Source organism: Callospermophilus lateralis, chromosome 8 (assembly GCF_048772815.1).
Source record: "Callospermophilus lateralis isolate mCalLat2 chromosome 8, mCalLat2.hap1, whole genome shotgun sequence".
Lineage (NCBI taxonomy): Eukaryota > Metazoa > Chordata > Mammalia > Rodentia > Sciuridae > Callospermophilus > Callospermophilus lateralis.
The window spans coordinates 2,508,587-2,530,917 of NC_135312.1; the positions used below are offsets into that span (position 1 = coordinate 2,508,587).

The 22,331-nt window shown below is 40.9% G+C and overlaps 1 protein-coding gene across 1 annotated transcript in view; it reads left to right on the plus strand.

Moving 5' to 3' along the window:
* The window catches only part of Htt (huntingtin), a 142,901-nt gene that overhangs the window by 45,432 nt on the left and 75,138 nt on the right, over positions 1–22,331 (plus strand). Inside the window, exons 9-24 of the mRNA XM_076865159.1 lie at positions 933–1,137; positions 2,284–2,331; positions 5,295–5,375; positions 8,446–8,786; positions 11,594–11,717; positions 11,969–12,087; positions 12,754–12,865; positions 13,083–13,220; positions 14,029–14,187; positions 14,277–14,374; positions 15,965–16,104; positions 16,951–17,014; positions 17,229–17,329; positions 17,764–17,910; positions 20,188–20,308; positions 21,745–21,821. Coding sequence (XP_076721274.1) covers positions 933–1,137; positions 2,284–2,331; positions 5,295–5,375; positions 8,446–8,786; positions 11,594–11,717; positions 11,969–12,087; positions 12,754–12,865; positions 13,083–13,220; positions 14,029–14,187; positions 14,277–14,374; positions 15,965–16,104; positions 16,951–17,014; positions 17,229–17,329; positions 17,764–17,910; positions 20,188–20,308; positions 21,745–21,821 — 2,075 coding nt within the window. The remainder of the gene's footprint in view (positions 1–932; positions 1,138–2,283; positions 2,332–5,294; positions 5,376–8,445; positions 8,787–11,593; positions 11,718–11,968; positions 12,088–12,753; positions 12,866–13,082; positions 13,221–14,028; positions 14,188–14,276; positions 14,375–15,964; positions 16,105–16,950; positions 17,015–17,228; positions 17,330–17,763; positions 17,911–20,187; positions 20,309–21,744; positions 21,822–22,331) is intronic.

Sequence of the window (22,331 nt, forward strand, 5' to 3'; positions counted from 1 at the left end):
TTAGCAAATAAAATTACAAAATGCCAGTGAAATTTGAATTTCAGATAAATAGTAATTTTGTAATATAGGTATTTTTCAAATCAGTGGGCCATACTTATACTACAAAATTATTGTTTTCTGAAATTCAAATTTAACTGGGCTGCTTGTGTTTCATTTGGTAACTCTGAAGTGAAAAAGTAATTCATTTTGTTTATATGAGTTGTGATTGAGTATTAAAATCACTAATAAGGTTTGACATATGCCTTTAAAATTTCGGGTGACTCTGTTGGCCTCTGTCATGTTTCTGACTGTTGAATCTGTTCACCTGACTCCACCTCAGTGTCTCTTGGGGTTGCCCCTCTTTCCAGTTTCAGAAAATGGAGATGTGAATTGACTTGCTGCTGTTTACTTTAAAGAATGTGCAGTGGGGGGCTGGGGCACGGCTCAGTGCCAGAGGGCTTGCCTAGCACCTTTGAGGCACTGGGTTCAATCCTTAGCACTGCATAACAAGTAAACTAAGGTATTCTGGCCATCTACAATTATTAAAAACAATAACAGTGTGCTGCTGGGCACGCCTGTAATCCCAGCAATCTCAGCAGCTCAGTAGGCAGGAGTATTTCAAGTTCAAAGCCAGTCTCAGCAAAAGTGAGGCACTAAGCAACTCATTGAGACCCTATCTCTAAATAAAATACAAAAAAGGGCTAGGGATGTGGCTCACTGGTCAAGGGCCCCTGAGTTCAGTCCCTGGTATTCCTCCCACCCCTAAAACAAAAACAACAAAAATGAGCCAATGAAAAATCATGGGAATTTAGGAAGCAAACTGGAAACTAATGCCCACAGTGATAGAGGTGATAAGAGTCTGGAAGTAAAAATTCTAGGCTCAACCTTTGCCTGCAAAGGCCTGTTGAAAGACAAAGTGAAAGCTGGGACTGATAATCTGCCTCCGTTTCTAGGTTTATGAACTGACTTTGCATCACACGCAGCACCAAGACCACAACGTGGTGACAGGGGCGCTGGAGCTCTTGCAGCAGCTCTTCCGCACACCCCCTCCAGAGCTGCTGCAAGCACTGACCACGCCAGGGGGCCTTAGGCAGCTTGCTGCGGCTCAGGAGGATGCCCAGGGTCGAAGCCGCAGCAGGAGCATTGTGGAACTTCTAGGTGTGTTCTCAGGTTCTCAGTGAGTTCTGCCATAGCTAATTATGTGGTATGCTTGTGACCTTCTGTTGCATTGTGGGTCTGCACCCAGTTCTTTGCATAGACTTGCAGTGTAGGCTTTACCAACAGAAGACCTAAAGTTTAGAAAGAGAGGTGACAGAATGAGACCAAACATTTAAAATCTGGCCTCCTGGCTCTGCTTCTGATTTGGCTATCCCTCCCTTGGATTTTTAGGTGTCATTAAATGAAAACATTAGGGAAAATATTCCTAGGACCTTGTGCTAATTTGCCCAAGATGATATCTTCAAGTCTGCATGACAGTTGTATAGTTCCTTGTGCCCTGTGTTTTCTGACTTTAGAAAATCCCTATGATTTTGAGCCTTTCCACAAGGCACCTCCCCAGCCCAGTCTGTTCTTTTTGAGAGAGTTGGACCCTGATTCCCTGAGGAGCTGAATTCTAGAGCAGGGAGCTTGGTGAGCCCTTACTCACCTGAGGTGGCCCTGAGAGCTGGGCTAGCTGGGAAACCCTGCATCTCAGCCTGCAAAAGTGAGCCTGGGGTACAGCAGACCTTTGGGGGGATGCTTCTGACCCCAGGCCTCTCCTAGGCTGCTGCAGTGTGTGAGCACACCTAACAAGGTCTTTATTTGCTGCATGGACGCACTTAGATTCTTAGAATTTAGACATCTGATTGCTGCTTTGTAAGTACATGTTTGCCCTGAGCAGAAAACTTTAATAGGCTCTCTCTGTTGTCGTTTGCATTGAAGGACTCTTTTCTCTATGTAATACATGCCTCAGAGCTAATTGGTGGAAATACTCATCCCTAATGATTTTTCCAATGAAAATTTATGCTTAATTATTAGTTGGGCAAAAAATCTGAGATCTCTAAATAGTTTTGATTTGACTTCTAAAATGCAACTTAATTTAACTCTTGACATTTTAATCATACTTTTAGAACTATATTTGAATGTAAATGTAACTTTTATACTAAAATTTTTGTTGAACTTTGATATTTTAGCACTTCCTATGGAAATATGTTCATATTTTTCCTTGTTTTAAAGTTGAATAAATTTTTTGATGTTTTTAAAATTTCTTCTAGATTTTAGCAGCTTCTTACCTTTCTTTCATCTGTTACTTTCTATGATTTGCAGCTGGAGGGAGTTCTTCATGCAGCCCTATCCTTTCAAGAAAACAAAAAGGTAATGATTTCAGAAATCTAAACTTTGCGTTGAACCTCACTGCTTTTCCTCTGTCTTCATGACATATCTGGTCCTATCTTATCTTCACCTAGTAGAGTAGTTGTGTGGGCAGATGTGGCTAGAATCTGGGAACTAGGTCTGAGGCTATGTAGGGTGGCTTTTTAAAATTGCTTCTCTATCAGAATTGTATTGTCATCAATTTCTTTCTTTTTCTTGGTTATGATATTTTATTGTTTTCAGCATTAATTTTTTAATGCCTTAGGTCAGAGATCAGTAAACTTTTTCTATAAAGGGATAAACAATAAATATTTTTGCCTTATGAGCCAGGGGGTCTCTTTTGCAAGTGTCAACTTTCCTGTGGCAGGAAAGCAATTACTGACGATATATAAGCAATTGGACATGTCTGTGATCCAGCAAAACTTGACACACGCAGGCTAGGCAGCTCCTACTTCTAGAGAATGTTTTGTATTTTATAAAGGCAACTTACCCTCCTAATAAATTTGCTTAGTATTAGGAATGTTATTAGATAGTATCTTTTGTAGTTAATTAATTTAGGCACAGTTGTTATTTGTTAGCCATATTTTAATTTTGTACATATGAAAATGTTCTGCTACAACTAATTCATTTTTATTTATTTATTTTTTTGAGAGAGAGAGAATTTTAATATTTATTTTTTAGTTTTCGGCGGACACAACATCTTTGAATGTGGTGTTGAGGATGGAATCTGGGCTGCACGCATGCCAGGCGAGCGTGCTACTGCTTGAGCTACATCCCCAGCCCTCGTTTTTATTGTTAGTGTGTTTCTGTTATAATCTGATAGTTTTCATACACAGTTTTTTTTTTTTTTTTAGTTTTATTGATTTTATTCTTTTAAATACACGACAGCCGAATGCATTACAATTCTTATTACACAGAGTACAGTTTTTCTTATCTTTGTATATAAAGTATGTTCATGCTAATTATTGCCTTTATAAATGTACTTTTTTTTGCATTACAATTCTTACCACACATGCATACCACAATTTTTCATATCTGTTCGTATATAAAGTATGTTGACACCCAATTCAAGTCTTCATACATGTACTTTGGATAATGATGTCCATCACATTCCATCGTCCTTGCTAATCCCCTGCCCCCTTCCTTTCCCTCCCACCCCTCTTCCCTATCTAGAATTCATCTAATCCTCCCATGCTCCCCCTCCCTAGCAGCACCAATTATTTTCTTTTCCATTGTGGATTTCCATAGGAAATAATTTCTTTCATTCTGTTTTGAAATCTGATCAGACTAATCCTTTTTCTGTGTGTGGTGCTTTGTGTTTGAGAGCCTAATACTACTTGCAATATTGAATGGGATCTTAACAAAAATAATATTCTTGCTGTCTCTGAATTACATAGGCCTTTCCTCAAAGATCTTGGAATCAGTACTTAGGAATCAAGCTGGGTGAGGTGGCTGGTAATCCCAGCTGTTTGGGAGGCTGACGCAGGTGGATGACTTGAATCTAGGAATTTGGGATAAGACTGGACCACGTAGCGAGGCCCCATCTCAAAAGAAACCAAAACATTTGGAAACCATCATAGTGTGGAATCCTTAGTCTGTGATTTTAGAGAAACATAGAAATTGTTTAAAGACCAGTGGGATTCTGGGAAAAGTCAGTCTCTGTGTTCTTGCGATAGGAGAGATTTTTGGACACATAACAAAATTTCTGAAAAATTATTTATTAGTAATTTTTCCAGAGACACTGAATTAGATGACTGACATCACTAAGATGAATTGTTCTCCCCTCTTGTAAGTGCTTAGGACATGGATATTTTTCTGTTTTTTTTTTTGTTTGTTTGTTCCCCTTCCTATTTTAAGACATTTTTGTGGCAGTCACAAAATTTTTTTTTTTTTTAAGTGAAATTGAAATGTGCCAGTGTGGCACATTTTTCCTGAAGATGAAAAGCATTGTTGTGTTGGATGTGGGCTAAGGGTAAGGATCAGAGGTGGCCTGGAATCTCTTCTCTGGTTGCAGCCTGCCCTGGATCCTTCTAAGAGGCTGCCCTGGGGAGGCTTCCACAGCACATATTCGTACACCCTTGAATTTGAGGATGAAGACTGTATTAAGGTCCACGTTCACTATTCTGTGATAAAAGACCCCATTGTTTAGTTTTATGCCACGTTGCTGTATTCATTTTACCTAGATTTTGGGTTTCCTTTGCTGATTTTATTTTGTGCTTCTAATGTCAGGTCATGTAAGTTTATGGAAGTTAGCACAACTCTGACTTATGTTAGAAATTAGAAATTGCCAGTAACTATTTAGATAGTGTCATTTAGTGACATTCATATGTAGTGTAGCCATAATGGTTGTGTCCAGTTAAATCATATTTCAACTTTTGGTTTCTTTTTTCCTTATGAATGTAATTTTGAATATGAACTATAAAATGTATTTTTAGAACTTTCTTAAATATTCATTCTCTCACATCATATAGTACTTGAGTTTTGGTAATTAATCATAGTCTAGAAAATTAGAAGATAATAAAATGAGAGTCATTTTTATTTATATATAAAATTTTTTTGTATAAATTCTGATGTGCTATTGGATATAGGAGATGGACATTTCACTGCTAATAGAATTGGATCTTTTCAGTTATAACTTGCCATTTTACATTAAATAGTCATATAAATTTATTTGCAATACTAGTAAATATTAAGATATAAATTATTAATAATTAAAATATTTTGTGGTTCAGTTGACAATCATCGCTATTAACGTTTTTCCATATAGGTTTGAATTTAATAGTATTCTAAACATAATATGTTTGTATTGTTTCTATTTAACATTTTTTTAGAGGAATAAACATGTATGGTCATAAACTATGAGAATAAATTAAGTATGATTTTCAGTTTATTATGTATATTTATTTGATTTTTCAAGTCCTTACTCCCAGCAAACTTACAGGGACTGTGATTGCATTATTTATCAGGCAGAGTGCTCATGGGAGAAGAAGAAGCCTTGGAGGATGACTCGGAATCCAGGTCTGATGTCAGCAGCTCTGCTTTTGCAGGTAGTTTTTGTCAGGAAGTAGCTGGTGTTGACTTTTATCTGCTTTCCCCACCTCGGCCCGCCCCCACCCCTCAGCGAACAGCACTGGTCAGGCCTGGCACAGTAGGGTCATGACTGCTCAAATAGTGGGAAGCTCTCCCAGGTTCTCTTTTTATCTTCACTTTGAAATGTGCAGGACTGTGTGTGCTGTGATGGGGGCTGTTGTGAAGTTAGGCTCATCCTCCCTGAGCATGACTGTCTCCTGGTAGGGCTGGTGGGTGGAGGATGGGTCCTGCTGAGGAGGAGGAGATAAGAAATCGTCTGTTGATGATTTAACTTGGAAGAATCTACCTCTGTTTACACTTAGTTATCTAATTAAGTTCTTTTTATGCTTTTCTATAAAAGATGAATTTTAACTTAAGACATTAATAACTCGATTAAATGAGGTGGTTTGTGATGTATAATCCTATCCAAAATAATATTTTTAGATAGATGAAAATAGGTCCAAGGTATTTGGGAAGGGAAATCCAGATAAAGCCAGTCATAAGTACTTTCATTTATATTCCAAAATAAAGATAGATCTTATTTCTGATAATAAAACTAAAAAAGATAAGAACAAAAAATTATCCCTGTATTAAACAGTGTAAACCTCAAGTGCTCCTGACCTAGTTGCCCCCTGGAATGACCACTACCCACAGCGGATCCATCATTTTAAAGTAGTTTTTTTTTTTAATATTTTTCTAGTTGTCAATGGACCTTTATTTATTTATTTATATGTGGTGCTAAGAATCGAACCCAGTGCCTCACACATGCTAGGCAAGCGCTCTACCACTGAGGCACGCCCCAGCCCCTGAAGTTGTTTTTATGTCGTATTTTGTTTTGTTCTGTTTCTGAATGGAAATTTAAAAATGAATCTAGGAAAATGTGGTATATATTTATCCTGCAGGAGACTGGGACTGGATTAGGGATAATAAGTAGGGCTTGGAAGAAGGCACATGCCCCAGAGCAACTGAGAATCTGCCATTGTTCCTGACCACTGCTAGCTTAGAGCCCCAGGTGTTTGTGCCCTGAAAGGGCTGGTAATAGTTGCTCAAGAACTTAAACATGGGCTGGGGATGTGGCTCAAGCCGTAGAGCACTCACCTGGCATGCGTGCGGCCTGGGTTCGATCCTCAGCACCACATACAAAGAAAGATGTGTAGGCCAAAAACTAAAATAATAAATATTAAAAAAAAAAATTCCCTCTCTCTCTCTCCTCTCTCTCTCTAAAAAGAATAAATAAATAAAAAAAAATACAACCTTGCCTCAACCATGTAGCTTGCAACATTGTGGGAGGAAAAAATGAAGGAAAAAAAAAAAGAACTTAAACATTTGCTTTTTTCATGTGTGTGGTATTGGGGATTGAACCCAGGGTACTTTACCATTAAGCCATACCCGTAAGCCCTTTTTCTTTTTTCTCTTTGAACATTTGTTATTGGTGCATTATTGTTGTACATATGATGGGATTTGTTGTTACATATTTGTACATGCACACAATAATAACAATATAATTTGGCCAGTATGACTCCCCAGCACCTCCACCCTGCTTTCCCATTTTCTACCCCCCCACCCATTTTCCCTTTTTCTACTGATTTCACTTTGATTTTCATGAGCTCCCCACGCTGCCACCTTTCTTTGCCTTTTTCCTCTCTAGGTTCCACATAAAAGAGAAAACACGTGACCCTTGACCACATGAATTTGGCTTATTTTGATTAACATAATGGTCTCAGGTTCCATCCATTTTTTTGCAGTTGACATAATTTTATTTTTTTCTTTATTATTAAATAAAACTCTTTTGTGTGTACATACCCTCTTTATCCATTCATCTGCTGATGAACACCTAGGCTAGTTCCATAGTTTGGCTACTGTGAATTGTGCTACTGTAAACATGGGTATGCATGTGTCACTGCAGTAAGATGACTGTAGTTCTTCAGGGTAAATACCGAGGAGTGGTACAGCTGGGTCATAGGGTGTTTCCATGCCTACTATTTTGAGGAGCCTGCATTTCCAAAGTGGTTGTACTAATTTACACTTTCACCAATAGTGCAAAAGTGTTCCTTTTTCTCTCCAGCATTTATTATTGTTTGTATTCTTTTTTTTTTTTTAATTGTTTTTTAGTTTTAGGTTGACATAATATCTTTATTTTTATGTGGTGCTGAAGATTGAACTCAGTGCCTCACGCTTGCTAGGCGAACACTCTGCCACTGAGCTACAACCCCAGTCCTATTGTTTGTATTTTTGATGACCACCATTCTGCTTGGTGTTGAGCATTGGCTTTTATAGTGAAATACCACTTGAAAATATTCATAGCATTTAAAAAACATCTGCGGGGCTCAGGATATGGCTCAAGTGGTATCGCGCTTGCCTGGCAGGCGTGAAGCTCTGGTTTGATCCTCAGCACCACATAAAAATAAAATAAAGATATTGTGTCCAGAGAAAGGGAGAGAGAAGGGAAACTGTATGGAAATGGAAGGAGACCCTCATTGTTACACAAAATTACATATAAGAGTTTGTGAGGGGAAAGGGGAAAAAAAAAAAACAAGGGAGAGAATTAAGCAACAGCAGATGGGGTAGAGAGGGAAGATGAGAGGGAAGGGGAGGGGGGATAGTAGGGGTTAGGAAAGGTAGCAAAATACAACAGTCATTAATATGGTGTTATGTAAAAATGTGGATGTGTAACCGATGTGATTCTGCAACTTGTAATTGGGGTAAAAATGGGAGTTCATAACCCATTTGAATCAAATGTATGAAAGATGATATATCATGAGCTTTGTAATGTTTTGAACAACCAATAAAAAAAAAAATAAAAAAGAAAAAACTAAAAAATAAATTTAAAAAAAAATCTGCTTTTGAAGGTTTTCTTACTTTTATGATTACAGTAGTCAGGTTTGAAGATAGCCCTGTGTGCTACTACTTCATGTTTCTACTGCATTTTAGGATGCTTTGCAGTTAGAATATATGATGGCAGTGAACTTTTTGTTATTTGGACACCTCTGATGCCCTGGTGGAAGTTTTCTCTGGCCACCTGACCAGTGAGCATTTCTTTGTCTTCAGCCTCCGTGAAGGGCGAGATTGGTGGTGAGTTTGCTGCTGCTTCAGGGGTCTCTGCTCCTGGGTCTGTGGGTCATGACATCATCACGGAGCAGCCACGGTCACAGCACACGCTGCAGACGGACTCTGTGGATCTGTCTGGCTGTGACTTGGCCAGCGCTGCCACTGACGGGGATGAGGAGGACATCTTGAGCCACAGCTCCAGCCAGGTTAGCGCTGTCCCATCTGACCCTGCCGTGGATCTGAACGATGGAACCCAGGCCTCCTCGCCCATCAGCGACAGCTCCCAGACCACCACTGAAGGGCCTGACTCAGCAGTCACCCCTTCTGACAGTTCTGAAATTGTAAGTGGGCAGAGGGTTCACCATCTTCCAGAACTCCTGTGTGTACTCCTTAGCTCTTTCCTGGAGGCCAGACCCGGGTCCTCCTGCTCATTGTTCTCCTGTCTGACCTCAACCCCCCGACCAGTAACAGTACAGCACAGAGGCTGCCTGCTCAGGTCTCTAATGGAGGGCTGGGTCTTGTCTGATACCTTCACCAAGGAAACAGCCTAGTGTCTTTTGAACACAAGGGTCAAAAACTAGGTGAGCTGATTGTAAGCACCGCTGAACTATGTTCACTTGACTTTCTTTAAGATCTTTTATTGGGCCCTCTTTAATTTATTGTGTTTTAAATTCCCAAGGAGCCCATTATTATACAAATCTGTAGTCTTCAAGAAACTTGATTGATAACAATAGTGTAAATTATTTTCAACACTTTTTTTGATTTTTCAGAAGCATCTTCAACATATTCCATTTTATAACAGTATGAATTTCAGTCCCTTTATTCATGGACAACAGTCAGGGTTGTCTAATCAGAAACTTTGGTACAAATGTATGCTGAATTTTATGCCCCTTATTTTTCTTTTTTATTTTTTTTTCCTGTAGTAATGTATGCATAACACAAATTTTACTATCTTAACCCTTGTCCCCCACCCCCACCCCCTGCCTTAGTGGTGCTGGGATTGATGTCTGGACCATTTTGAGGTGTGAAGTTCTGTGGCATTGAAATACATTTGAACGTTGTCATGCAACCATCACCATCATCAAACTCTGCCATTCTTTTCGTTTCCCTAAACTTGAACTCTGCCTCTGCGGAACCCTAACCCCCTCTCCAGCCCCTGGAGACCACTGTTCCCTTTTCTGTCCCGAGTGTGGCTTGGGTCCTTCACACAGCTGTGGGGTTGGTCTTCTGCATTTGGCGTGTTTCATTTCTCATCCTGTCAGGATTTCACTTAGTAGTTGTCAGAATTTCTCAGCTTTTTAACCCTAAACAATATTCTATATATGGATTGACCACATTTTGCTTATTGCTTCTATATTTTAACTGTTGAAATTTGTGTGCTGTTGTGAACAGGGACATTGATATATCTCTCTGTTTTCTGTTCTTTTGGATATATACCCAGAAGTGGAATTGTTTTTACATCCCAGGGTTAATTTTAAGAAGTTTATGTAATTAAATGTTTTACTACTATTGAGTATATTTTATTAAGGACATGGTGTGAATTTTTCAGGTTGTCTCTAAATTTTAAATTATGCAGAATATTTCTAAAATAGAAATGAGTTGCTGGAATGAATGTAAAACAGTTACAAATAAGAAGTAGAGCACGCATTGAGATGTGGCCACAATAGTGCTGGTCGCCTCCCCTGCCCCTGTGCTGTCACCAGCAGCTTATTGTCCTGATGTGCCTTCACCTTGGAGCTCTGAGCTCACATATCTTTAAGGAGCAAAGTGTCTGCCCTTAATATGTGACCCATGGCCTGGTTCTTCTAATTTATGAGGTGCTTCCATATCGTTTAATCTCTTAATTGTTTTAAATTAGATTTATCTTTTAAACGATAAATTCATTGATTACCTCTTTTCTAGGATTGTTCCAAAAGTGGGGGGTGAAGTCTAAGCTCCAATGCCTGAAACTCCTCTTTCCTTTGACTGATATTCAGGGCAAGGGTTGTCAGATCTTTCTAGAAGGGGTCAGATAGAACGCAGTTGGTGTTGTGGGCTCTATGGCCAGTTCAGCTTCTCTCATCTCTCCTGCTGAGTGTGAAAGCTGACTCAGACAGCATGTAAACATCAGGCAGCACTGTCTTCCAGTAAACCCCTATTTGAAAGTAGGCCCTGCGCCAGGTTTGACCCCTAGGCCATCATTTACCCACCCTTTTCCTAGAGAGTGCTCATATGCTGAGGACAGATGATAAACCAGCAATCAGATTACATAAATAAGCGCATAGGCAGGTGGCAGGAAGTGCCTCAGAGAAAAGTGAGCCAGGATGCACACACTCCCTGTGCTGGGAGGAGCCTTGGCTCTGGCTGTGTGGCCCAGAGTCCTGTATCCCTTCTGTGTCTTACTTTTCTGTTCCATGAAGGTGAGGCTGATGGGTACTGTGTCTCTTGGAGACGAAGGAGGCACTGCACGTGAAGCATGGAGGATGTGTGGTGCTTCCATTCCACAGCAGACAGCCTTCTGGGCAGTGAATGTTATTAATTAGCTCAACCTGTGGGAGGTCAGCCTTCAGGAGGTAGGCAGAGGAAATACCTTTCTTCATTGCTTTCGAGTAGGTAGCTTGATTTTTTTTTTTCCTTTTTCTCTCATGAGGAATTTGGAGTGTTTTTTAAAAAAATGATACAGTAGTATAATCATTTCAATAATAATTTACTAGTCGTCTTAGAAGCCATTGATCATTTTTTTCAGATAAATCATACAGAAGATTTCAAGTGGATATAAGATGTTTAACAGGATGGAATTATGATCCGAGCTTATGGCTAAACAATAGCACTTATTTTTGTTGAGAAGTGTTGTCTTTATTTCTAAGTTACCATAAAATTTATTCTCAGAGACATGAGTTTTCATTGGGTTTTTTGTTTTTATATCAAAGAGAGAAGTTTTTTGTTTGGAATATTTTTGAAATTTTAGAGTTGTAAAGCTTAAATACAGTTGTGGATGTGCAGCACACTCTTGGTGGTTTCTACACATATGTTGATGCGCACTGCGTGGTCTTGGTTTTGTGTGTGTCACATGCCCTGTGCTGTTTGTGGCTTTTGCCTTGCTTCATTGGAGGGCTGGCATCTCAGTGATCACATTTCAGAATGCTCACAGACCCCTTTGTTCCATTAGGTATTAGACGGTGCTGACAGCCAGTCCTCGGGCATGCAGCTCGGACTGCCGCAGGAGGATGAGGAGGAAGCTGCAGGGGCTCTTCCTGACGAGGCCTCGGAAGCCTTCCGGGGCTCCTCTCTGGGTGAGCCAGCCATGGGTGATGCACGGGAAGTGCTCTTGCTTTCAGCCTTGACTTCTTAATTTCATCTTGCTTCTAAGAACAAGCCTTTTGATACCTTTGTTTTTGGAATTGTCAACAGCAGATCAAAATGGCCCATTTAGGAATGATCATACTTTCTTGATCTAAATTGTGCTTTTATGTGATTATTTGTGTAGCTGTGCATGAGTGTCTTTATTGGAAGCTTGTCAATCTTTGTTTTTTTATTTTTGAAGCCCTTCAACAAGGTCATTTATCGGAAAGCATGGGTCACAGCAGACAGCCTTCTGACAGCAGTGTGGATAAGTTTGTATCAAGAGATGAAGCTGCTGAGTCTGCTGATCAAGAAAACAAGGTGAGCTACTTAGGCAGGAGGCAGCTGGGTACTCCTGACCTGCCTTGGCTCCTGTTGACTGCTTTCTGTCTCTGGGCACTGACCACCCCCCAGGCTACCTTCTTCTCTGTTGCTCTAGGGACTACACAGATTCATTCTCTCTGGAGAGTCCTCCCCTGACACATCTGCTGTGTGCTGAGCACTGGCCTGGTTTCTTGGGCCGTTCGTTTGATGATGCCTATGCATGGCCTTGTAACATTTCTTGTTTTCATTTTGTTGCACAGTTGAAAATGTCCCTTTTTATATTGTTAATCTTTTACATGCAATTTTACTGTCTTCCTAGTTAATTGATAGCAATGGGAGTGTTTCATAGCATAGTCTCATCCAGTAGAACGGCATCCTCCAGCAGTTCCTTCCAGGTCCCCCTTGTACCAGGCCTGTTCCTTCTAACCTTGTGACTTCTGCTTCCTGGCTTCTTCATGTCCAGGGCACCCTCCCTGCCTGCTAGTCCTCAGCCACAGACCCATGACCCATGTCATAGGGCTCTGACCTCTCATGTATGTGGGCACCTCTGTCCCCAGCATATGGCACAATTGCTGTTCTGGAATTATTTGTTGAATGAGCTAATGAATGCAGGTATTGGTTCTCTGGTTGTAAGGCACACAAATGTCCCTTTCTCTGTTCTAGCCTTGCCGAATCAAAGGTGACATAGGGCAGTCCACTGATGATGATTCTGTCCCTCTGGTCCATTGTGTCCGCCTTCTCTCTGCTTCATTTTTGTTAACTGGGGAAAAAAATGGTAAGCATGGAAGGGCAGTTGCAGAGGTGAGATTCTTGGGGTTTCAGAGGTCAGCATGGTGACCAGTTTTCACCTCGTTATTGGAGAGAGCTTTGTTTTCCATACACTCATAGGAGGAGGGAAGAAATGAGGGGCAGGTAGCATATTGGGTCCAGATTTGTTGATTTGAAGAAGCTGAAGGTGGCCCTTATGGTTTTTTTGTGGTTGTTTTTTGTAGCCCTGGTTCCAGACAAGGACGTGAGGGTTAGTGTGAAGGCCCTGGCCCTCAGCTGTGTTGGGGCAGCTGTGGCCCTTCATCCAGACGCTTTCTTCAGCAAGCTGTATAAAGTACCTCTCGACATCACAGAGTGCCCTGGTACGTTCACAGTTCTCCTTTTTTCCCTCAAATTGTATCACTATTTTTAAAACTATTTCCGACAGTTATGGCGCTTTCAGTTTTAGAGCAGTGTTTCAAGTTAGTTTGTGCATGTGAGCTGTGTTGTAGCTTTCCATAGACACATAAGTAGTAATCGTCCTAGTTTCACGGACTCCTTTTAGATGCTGTGTTTGTAATGGAAATACACGAAACAAGAAAATTGAAGTCTGGGAATATCAGAGCTATTTATTTACATACTGGATTTATACCTAAAGCACAAACTACGTTGTCAAAATTGTTCTGAGTCACACTCTTTTTGGCCAGCCCTTCACACTCACAGATGAGCAGGGACCAGCTGAGGCTAGCGAGGGCAGCAGCAGGCCCGTCTCCTGTCCCGTGGTCATTGAGTAGTAGAAATTATCTCCTGCCTTTTCTGTGTCTTTCTGTGGGCAAGATGGCACATTTTGCTTTTGAATTTACACTAAGTAAGTGTGTAATAGTTTAAATTTTTCTAATCTTTATTTTGAAAAAAAAAAATCTTGGAATACTGGTTGTTATCTGAGAGCCTAGAATTGTAATCCAGAAAATCTGTTATGTTGAGGAGGTATCAGCAATATGATGAATATAAAATCCTTAAACACCAGAATGTTTTTTGCCATTTAGGTTTATTATAGCCAAGTTACTTACAGATTTGTAAAGCCCCCACTCTTTTTCTTTTTTGAGAATTAAGCTTTTAGTTTGAGGTAGAAAGTTGATGGTTGCTGGATGGTAGAAAGTTGTACAGTGACCGGGCAATTTGTCCCCACAGAGGAGCAGTATGTGTCAGACATCCTGAACTACATCGACCATGGAGACCCGCAGGTCAGAGGAGCCACTGCCATTCTCTGTGGGACCCTCATCTGCTCTATCCTCAGTAGGTCCCGCTTCCATGTGGGCGACTGGCTGGGCACCATTAGGACCCTGACAGGTAACTTGCCAGTTCCCAGTAGTCTTTTCCCGATTCCATTGCCATGTGAAGTTCATGTGAAGATGTTTATCACATGTTCTTCTGCTCAGGAAATAAATTTTCTCTGGTGGACTGCATTCCTCTGCTGCGGAAAACTTTGAAGGATCAGTCTTCTGTTACTTGCAAGTTGGCTTGTACTGCTGTGAGGGTGAGCACAGTCTTTTGTGTAAACCATTCCTTTGATGGGTGGACATTTTACCATTGTTAATAGTTAAACCTGGAGCTTGGTTGGAAAAATTCTCACACATTCTAAAGCTGTAAACAATAATTAGTGTGTGTGTCCATCACTCAGCCTTAGAAAAGGCATTGCCAATCATGTTAAAGCTTAATAAACTTTAAATTTTAATCCTTAAAATATGCTTTCTCCTAAAGGGAGGGTATATTTAGAAATACATCTTGCTATTATTAAATGTAAGATCTGTACGATTAAAAAAATACTGTCTTAGGCCTACAAAATGCCAGAAGTCGAAGTGAGCCCTATGGATAGTCTTGGTCCCTGAATTTAGTGCATGTGGGATCTTTATGGCTCATAAATCACAGTTCACAGTCAACAATGGTAAAAATCAACCAGTAAAAGTCAGAATGAGAAGCACCCTGCGATGGTCAAATGTGTGGGAAAAAAATCTCCCTTCTAAAAAAATCTTATGGCCTGATAATAATTTTTCTTTTGTTCCAATTTTGCCAAGTTTGAGTCAGCCATGTTTCCTTTTTTTGTTTTTTCAATACCTTTATTTTAATGCGGTGCTGAGGATTGAACCCAGCACATCGCACGTGCTAAGCAAGCACTCTACCACTGAGCCACGACTCCAGCCCTCATGTTTCCTTTTTTTTTTTTTTTTTTTTTAAAGAGAGAGTGGGGGAGAGAGAGAGAAAATTTTTTTAATATTTATTTTTTAGTTCTCGGTGGACACAACATCTTTGTTTGAACATCTTTGTTTGTATGTGGTACTGAGGATCGAACCTGGGCCGCACGCATGCCAGGCGAGCGCACTACCACTTGAGCCACATCCCCAGCCCTCATGTTTCCTTTTGAGCAGAAGCAGGTCAGGCATAGACAGCAGAGTTGTACTGTTAGCTGGGAGTCAACACACTCAGAGGTCTTGGGGCCACAGAAGCTCTGCTGTGGTTCCCTTGTGCAGTGAACAACACAGGAACCTCCACTGGGTACTCCTTGGTATGGGGCCCTTGCCCTTACCTAGCCTAAGGTTTATGTTGAAAGTTGGTTATAGTGGTGCACACTTGTAATCCCAGAGGCTTGGGAGGCTGAGGCAGGAGGATTGTGAGTTCAAAGCCAGCCTCAGCAACGGTGAGGCGCTAAGCAACTCAGTTAGACACTAAAATACAAAATAGGGCTGGGGATGTGGCTCAGTGGTTGAGTGCCTCTGAGTTCAATCCCCAGTACCCTCTGCCAGAAACAAAGTAAGTAGGTGGTAGTTTTCTGTTGTACATGTCCCTTATAACCAATGATGAGTATTCTTGAAATTGCTGTTTGAGAGTTGAGGCCATGATGTGGGAAAAAATGAGCAGAAGAAAGAAACAAAATTCTGTGAGAGGGACACGTACTTTTAAACTTGATTTTACTAAGGTGAAATGTGTACCATGAATATTTATAAGAGCCTCCTGCTTCTCTGTTTTGAAAGCCGCAAAGCTAGCTGGCAGGTGTGTGGGCATGCTATTTAAGGGCATCAGTGTGGCTGCTGGTAGCTGACCCCACTGTCCTCCCCCTGACTTCTTCCAGCTCTGTATCATGAGTCTCTGCAGCAGCAGCCACAGTGACCTAGGGCTGCAGCTGCTCATCGATGTGCTGGCGCTGAGGAGTAGCTCCTACTGGCTGGTGAGAACAGAGCTCTTGGAGACTCTTGCAGAGATGGACTTCAGGTGAGTGAGTTGAATTCCTTGGTGTAAGGTATGAAAGCTCAGAAGCTCACTTGAGAGTAGAAAGTCCTGGGCCACTTGCTGTAGTTAGTGATGGTGCTATAGCTCCTGTCTGTCCCACGTCTGTGGAGGTCAGGTGGAAGATGGCGATGTCCTCCTTTCCAGGGTGTTTTAGCTCTTTGTCTTTTTACTTTTACAAAATTAAAAATAAATAAATAAATACAGGCAGAAGACCAGATGTTTCTGGTAGTCTCAGTTGGGTATTATGGGTAGTGGGCGTAAGAGCCCTGAATCTTCTCACCTTGTCTTAAACTTTTGTTTTCAGTTTGTAGATGGACACAATACCTTTATTTTATTTATTTATTTATTTTTTTGGTGCTGAGGTGCTGAAGATTGAACACAGTGCTTCACACGTGCCAGGCAAGCGCTCTTCCACTGAGCTATAGCCCTTGTCTTAAACTTTTTTTTTTTTTAAACCATATATATTCTGTTTTTCATTATACTGAGCATAAGAGAGGCTGTTGGATTGCATTTTGTTGCAATTAAAAACTAATTTGAGTTGGTATAATCCCCATAGCTCGGGAAGCTGAGGCAAGAAGATCGCTAGTTCAAAGCTCGTCTCAGCAATTTAATAAGACCCTAAGCAACTTTTCGAGAGCCTGTCTCTAAAAAAGAAATAAAAAGGGCTCAGGATGTGGCTCATTCATCTCCTGTCATTTTGAGGAAGTGCTGGTTCTGAGAGCTCCTCTGGCCCGTGTGCAGCTTTGAGGCCCGCCCGCAGAGCAGTGTAGGCTGGCCCTGAGTGGCTGCTGAGTGGCTGGTGTCACTGTTGATATGTTCTCTTGTTAGGCTGGTGAGCTTTTTGGAGGCAAAAGCAGAAGCCTTACACAGAGGGGCTCATCATTATACAGGGGTAAGCAGCTCGTTTTGTGAGACTGTCCTGCCTTCCAGGAACCTGTGCTGGCAGGGCCTCTGAGTGGTGTGAAATTTCTCTGAATGCTTGATGAAGGCGTGACTGTCTGGTGTGAATTTAAGACAAGTCATCTTGAGTTCTTTCTCACCCACTTTCTAAATACCTCAGATTTGGTCAAATACAGAGATTATGTTTATTTTTATTACCTCTAAAGCTTTTAAAACTGCAAGAACGAGTGCTCAGTAATGTTGTCATCTATTTGCTTGGGGATGAAGACCCCCGGGTGCGACATGTTGCCGCAGCAGCATTAGTAAGGTATTTGCCAGTGCTTTATCTCTTCACTCTTGTAGTTGAGATGTAAATAGTAAGAGAATGGGAAGAGTGGGAAACTCAGAGGGATAAGGAAGTATTTTCAAGTCTCATAGCTTGTTTTAAACATTTCTCCTCTTAACTACAAAAAAAAAAAAAAAAGATTCGGTAACCTGAGTCAAATGATAATTTAAAAAGACTAATCTTCTAATTTAAAAGTAATATATTTGCATTGTTAAAATTTTGGAATATAGAGAATAACACTAAGAAGGAAAAAAAGTCACCTTCAGTTCAGATGGCCTCCTGGCAGTAGGCTGTGCCCTGTGCACCAGAGTTTCTGTTACTGACACGGCTCAGGCTTAGCCCTGGGAGGGGGCGGTTGGGGATCTCGGGTGAGTCTCACGTGCCTTCTGAGTATATCAGCCTTCCTTTCACGGTAGGCTTGTCCCAAAGCTGTTTTATAAATGTGACCAAGGACAGGCTGATCCAGTGGTGGCCGTGGCAAGAGATCAAAGCAGTGTTTACCTGAAACTCCTCATGCACGAGACGCAGCCTCCATCTCACTTCTCCGTCAGCACCATAACCAGGTAGGTACCTCTGTCCCCAGGCTTGTTGGCAGAGCAGGCCTCTCCTGGCACCCTCCTGGGGTGTCACCTGCAGGTACTGACTTTCCTGAAGAAGACAGGATGCTGGAGCAGGTCTGCCTTTGGAGACCTCCTGTCTCTTTTCAGGATGGGCATGCCACCTCTGTGGCGAAGCCCTGCCAGTCACACAGTGGCGACTTCAACAGGCTTGTCTCTTGTCATGAGTGCATCGCCTCCCTCATGCTGACTACTACATGTGTGTGTTGTTCCCACGTGTGACCTGAAAGCTTGTTCATTGAATATTCTCACTTATTGATGTCCCCTCTGAAGAGAGTGTTACTCCTGTGACTCTTCAGGCGGGTGGGCTAGTACCAAGTGACCATGCTTTTTGGGGTGGCCCCGGTTCAGGGAGTGAGGTGCTGCCTCTTGGCCTGTGTTGTGCAAGCCTGGGCCATGTCCACCAGCCACATAGACTCCCTCCTGCCTTCTAGGCGAGCACTGCAAGAGCATGTTGACGATGGCGCAGGTGTCTTCCAAAGACTGCAGAAGTGATTGTGCTGTGCCTTTAAGCTGTCTTTTAAGTGTTATTTTGAATGTTGGTTTTATATGATGCTCTCCTTTCTGTTGGAGTTTTTTTTTTTTTTTTTTAAAGTTGACTAAGTGATTTCTTAGTTAAAATGATCACTTAGTAGAACTCAGCAAAATCTGAAGTCATTACTCCCAAGTGAATGTATTTTCTTGTGTAAAGACCACTTAAAAAAACAAACACAGAGCTTGTTTCTGGGCTGTCTTCTGTCTCCTTTTTAGAGAGTGTCCTTTTTTAACCTCAGAGCAGGTGTTTTCCTGTCTCTGAAAAGACTCAGTGTAAATATTCCTTGAAGACAGATGGAAGCAGTGTGAAACTTTGATTTTGAAGAATTTGGCAATCTTAGAGTAAATAGCTAATTTTATTTGTTTGTTTTTTGTTTAATTGATTTTTTTAAATACACGACAGCGGAATATATTACAATTCTTATTACCCATATAGAGCACAATTTTTCATATCTTTGTATGTAAAGTATGTTCACACCAATTCATGTCTTTATACATGTACTTTTTTTTGCATTACTATTCTTATTAAGCATATATACCACAATTTTATATCTCTGTATATAAAGTAGGCTGAAAAATTGTGTCTTCATACATGTACTTTGGATAATGATGTCCATCACATTCCACCGTCCTTGCTAATCCCCTGCCCCATCCTTTTCCCTCTCACCCCTCTTCCCTATCTAGAATCCATCTATTCCTCCCATGCGCCTTCTCCCTACCCCACTATGAGTCAGCCTCCGTATATCAGAGAAAACAATTGGCATTTGTTTTTTTGGGATTGGCTAACTTTACTTAGCATTATCTTCTCCAATGCCATCCATTTATCTGCAAATGCCATGATTTTATTCTCCTTTATTGCTGAGTAAAATTCTGAGTAAAGGCTTTTTTTAAATGCTATTTTAGAACAAGAATACAAGAGGGCAACAGAGATGGGTCTAACATGGCAGTAAAATGGTCGCCAGCTACTGCTTTGAAAAGTCATGCAGTTGCAGACAGGAGTTCTCCTCTGGGCACCCAGCTATGCTTATCTGTGTCTGTGTGGCAGACAGGTTACCAGCACACCCAACCGCCTGCTCTGTTAGAATCTATGATTCTCCAGTTTCCTTGTTGAATGTTGTGTGGAAAAGGTTGTGAGGGACATGAAAGTGAATCTTACGTGATTCCTGTGTGGGCTTCATTTAAACCATTTGGGAAAGTAGAGTTTGCAGGGCAGAAATGGACAGATGGCACGGATGGAACATGGAGACAGTGCCTGAGGGGCCCAGTAGTGCAGAAGGGGATCTCTTCCATGTTGGGCTCAGGGTTGCTTTGGGTACCTCCAGCGGGAGGGATGCTGGATGGTAGGTGAGGTGTGAGGAGCGCAAGCTAAAGGTGGTACCTCTAAAGGTGCCTGGAGGGTACGGACGGGTGCTCAGCCTTTCTTTCCATATATGACCAGATTTATTTCTAGTCTTTCCTTAACTTTAAAGTTAAGGAAAGTTTTGCTTTCCTCCAGACTGTATTTTCATTTATTTCTCACAGTGTTAGGGATTGAACCCATGTCCTTGCACATGCCAGGAATGTGCTCTACCACCTGAGCTTTACTCTCAGCTTTGGTATCTGATCTTAAAGGTTTTAAGTGACATTTGACCTTGAAAAATACCATACGCTTTAATGATGGATCTCAAATCTCTCTTTTTTTCTTTATAGACTCTATAGAGGCTATAGCTTATTGCCAAACATTACAGACGTCACTCTGGAAGGAAACCTCTCGAGAGTGATTGCTGCAGTGTCTCATGAGCTCATCACCTCAACCACACGGGCGCTCACAGTGAGTCTGTTTCTCAGATGGGTCTAAGGAATTATTTCCAGCGTGTCTTGTGATCAGTTGTGGTCATAGTGGTGAGGCTCTGGGTCAGACCTTCAGCATCTATGGAGCCTTCTTGGGGACTGTGCTTTGTCACTGGAATCTTGGCTTGTTCCAACAGGAATGGTGAAGAACTCTTTGTTTCTGATTGTTGAAGTAATACACGCTCAGTTTAAAAAAAATAATAATAATCAGCTAATTTAGGAAGACACAAAAATGAAATTAAAACTCACTAGAAGGTTACCATATCTCCAATAAAATTAACTTAATGATTATTGTAAGGGGGAAAAATCAGAAATGCCAACACAGATATTTTGTATGAGTAACTATATCTTTATTTATGATGCTGAAATTGAAAAAGACTCTAATATCCAAAAATCCAGGAATGATCAAATTTTTTATTATGATTTAATTCTTAACATTATGCTTTGGAGAAATTTTAACAGTGTGTAGAGATAAAAATCTGGATTATAATGTTGAATGAGAAAGATAGACTACAAAACTGTGTGTGTGGGTATATTTGGTTGGGTTAGAGGTAAGAAAAATACTATTCATGAATATATACTTCTCACGTACTCAGAAAGTGACTAGCAAAAGTTGCCAAAATGAGGTTTTCAGACTGTGGGTGATTTTTACTTTCTTCTCTATGTTTTTCAAGGAGTCCCAAATTTTCTAATATGAGCAAGTATGACTTTTATAATAAAAAAGAACAATTTGGGGCTTGGGCTGTGGCTCAGCAGTAGAGTGCTTGCCTAGCATACATGAGGTGCTGGGTTCGAGTTTCAGCACCACATAAAAATAAATAAATAAAATAAACATTAAAAAAACTTATTAAAAAAAGAACACTTATACAAACGTAATGTTAATTTTCTGATTAGTAGGATAAACCTTTTTGTTTATGTGATAAAAATACTTGGATATTACAGAAAGCTCAGACAACGGATTCCTCTGTCTTGCAAAGTAAATAATTGCTTTTGAAACCTAGATGTGTTAAAGGGATCATACACTTGATATATTTTGTTGTGGCCTCTGTGTAGCAAGCACTGTTCTAGGCTTGGGATGCAAAAACCTCATGCTGATTTCTGCAGTCTGGTGGGAGAGATTGACTGAAGTCAACTGGCTTCAACTGAAGTCAACTGAAGTCAGCCTTCCCCTGCAGCTCCAGGCCTGCGCTGACCACCTCTGGCCCCCCTTCCCTGGGAAATTGCCCGTAGTAAGACTCCTATTTTAGTGGTCTAGCTGTATGTCTTTTTAAAGTCTGAATTTGCACCCCCGCCTCCCGCCCCATAAACAGCCTGATGGTTATTGCAGACTCAGTGTTCTCCCAGTGGTTGGTAATCTTTATGCAGGGTAAGCCCTCCGGTGGTTAGGTGTAACATTCTCACTCCTATCTTCTGTAGTTTGGCTGTTGTGAAGCTTTGAGTCTTCTTTCCACGGCCTATCCAGCTTGCATCTGGAGTTCAGGGTGGCATTGTGGGTATGTATTCCCTCTGTATATAGTTATTCCAACTACATGCTACAGCTGTAGTTACTGGAATACTTTTTTTCTTTCTCTTAATGTTTTTGTTAAGTTGGCTTTTTTGAAATGTATCTGAGAGAATACTTGTTTTTGCCCTATTGTGAAAACTAGTGAGAGGAGCTGTTGGAAAATACTGCCAAATGTTCTTAGGCATCCTAGGCATTCAAGAGTGTGATTTCTGGGTTCATTTAAGGTAATTTTCATATTTAGGCAAGAGACTCTCCACTTCCCAGAGTATAATCAGGTATCTTCTTAGTATGCATGAGACCCTGGGTTCAATATCCAGCACCAAAAAAGAAAAGGACTAAAACTTGGGATAAAAGAAAAAGTGATAGTAGTGTGGATAGTTTAACAGTAAATTTTCAGTGCAAAAACAAATGCAAATTTGCAAATATCTGTTTTATTCTTAAAAATAGCTAAGAAGGGGCTAGGGTTGTGGCTCAGTGGTAGAGTGTGCACCTTGCACAT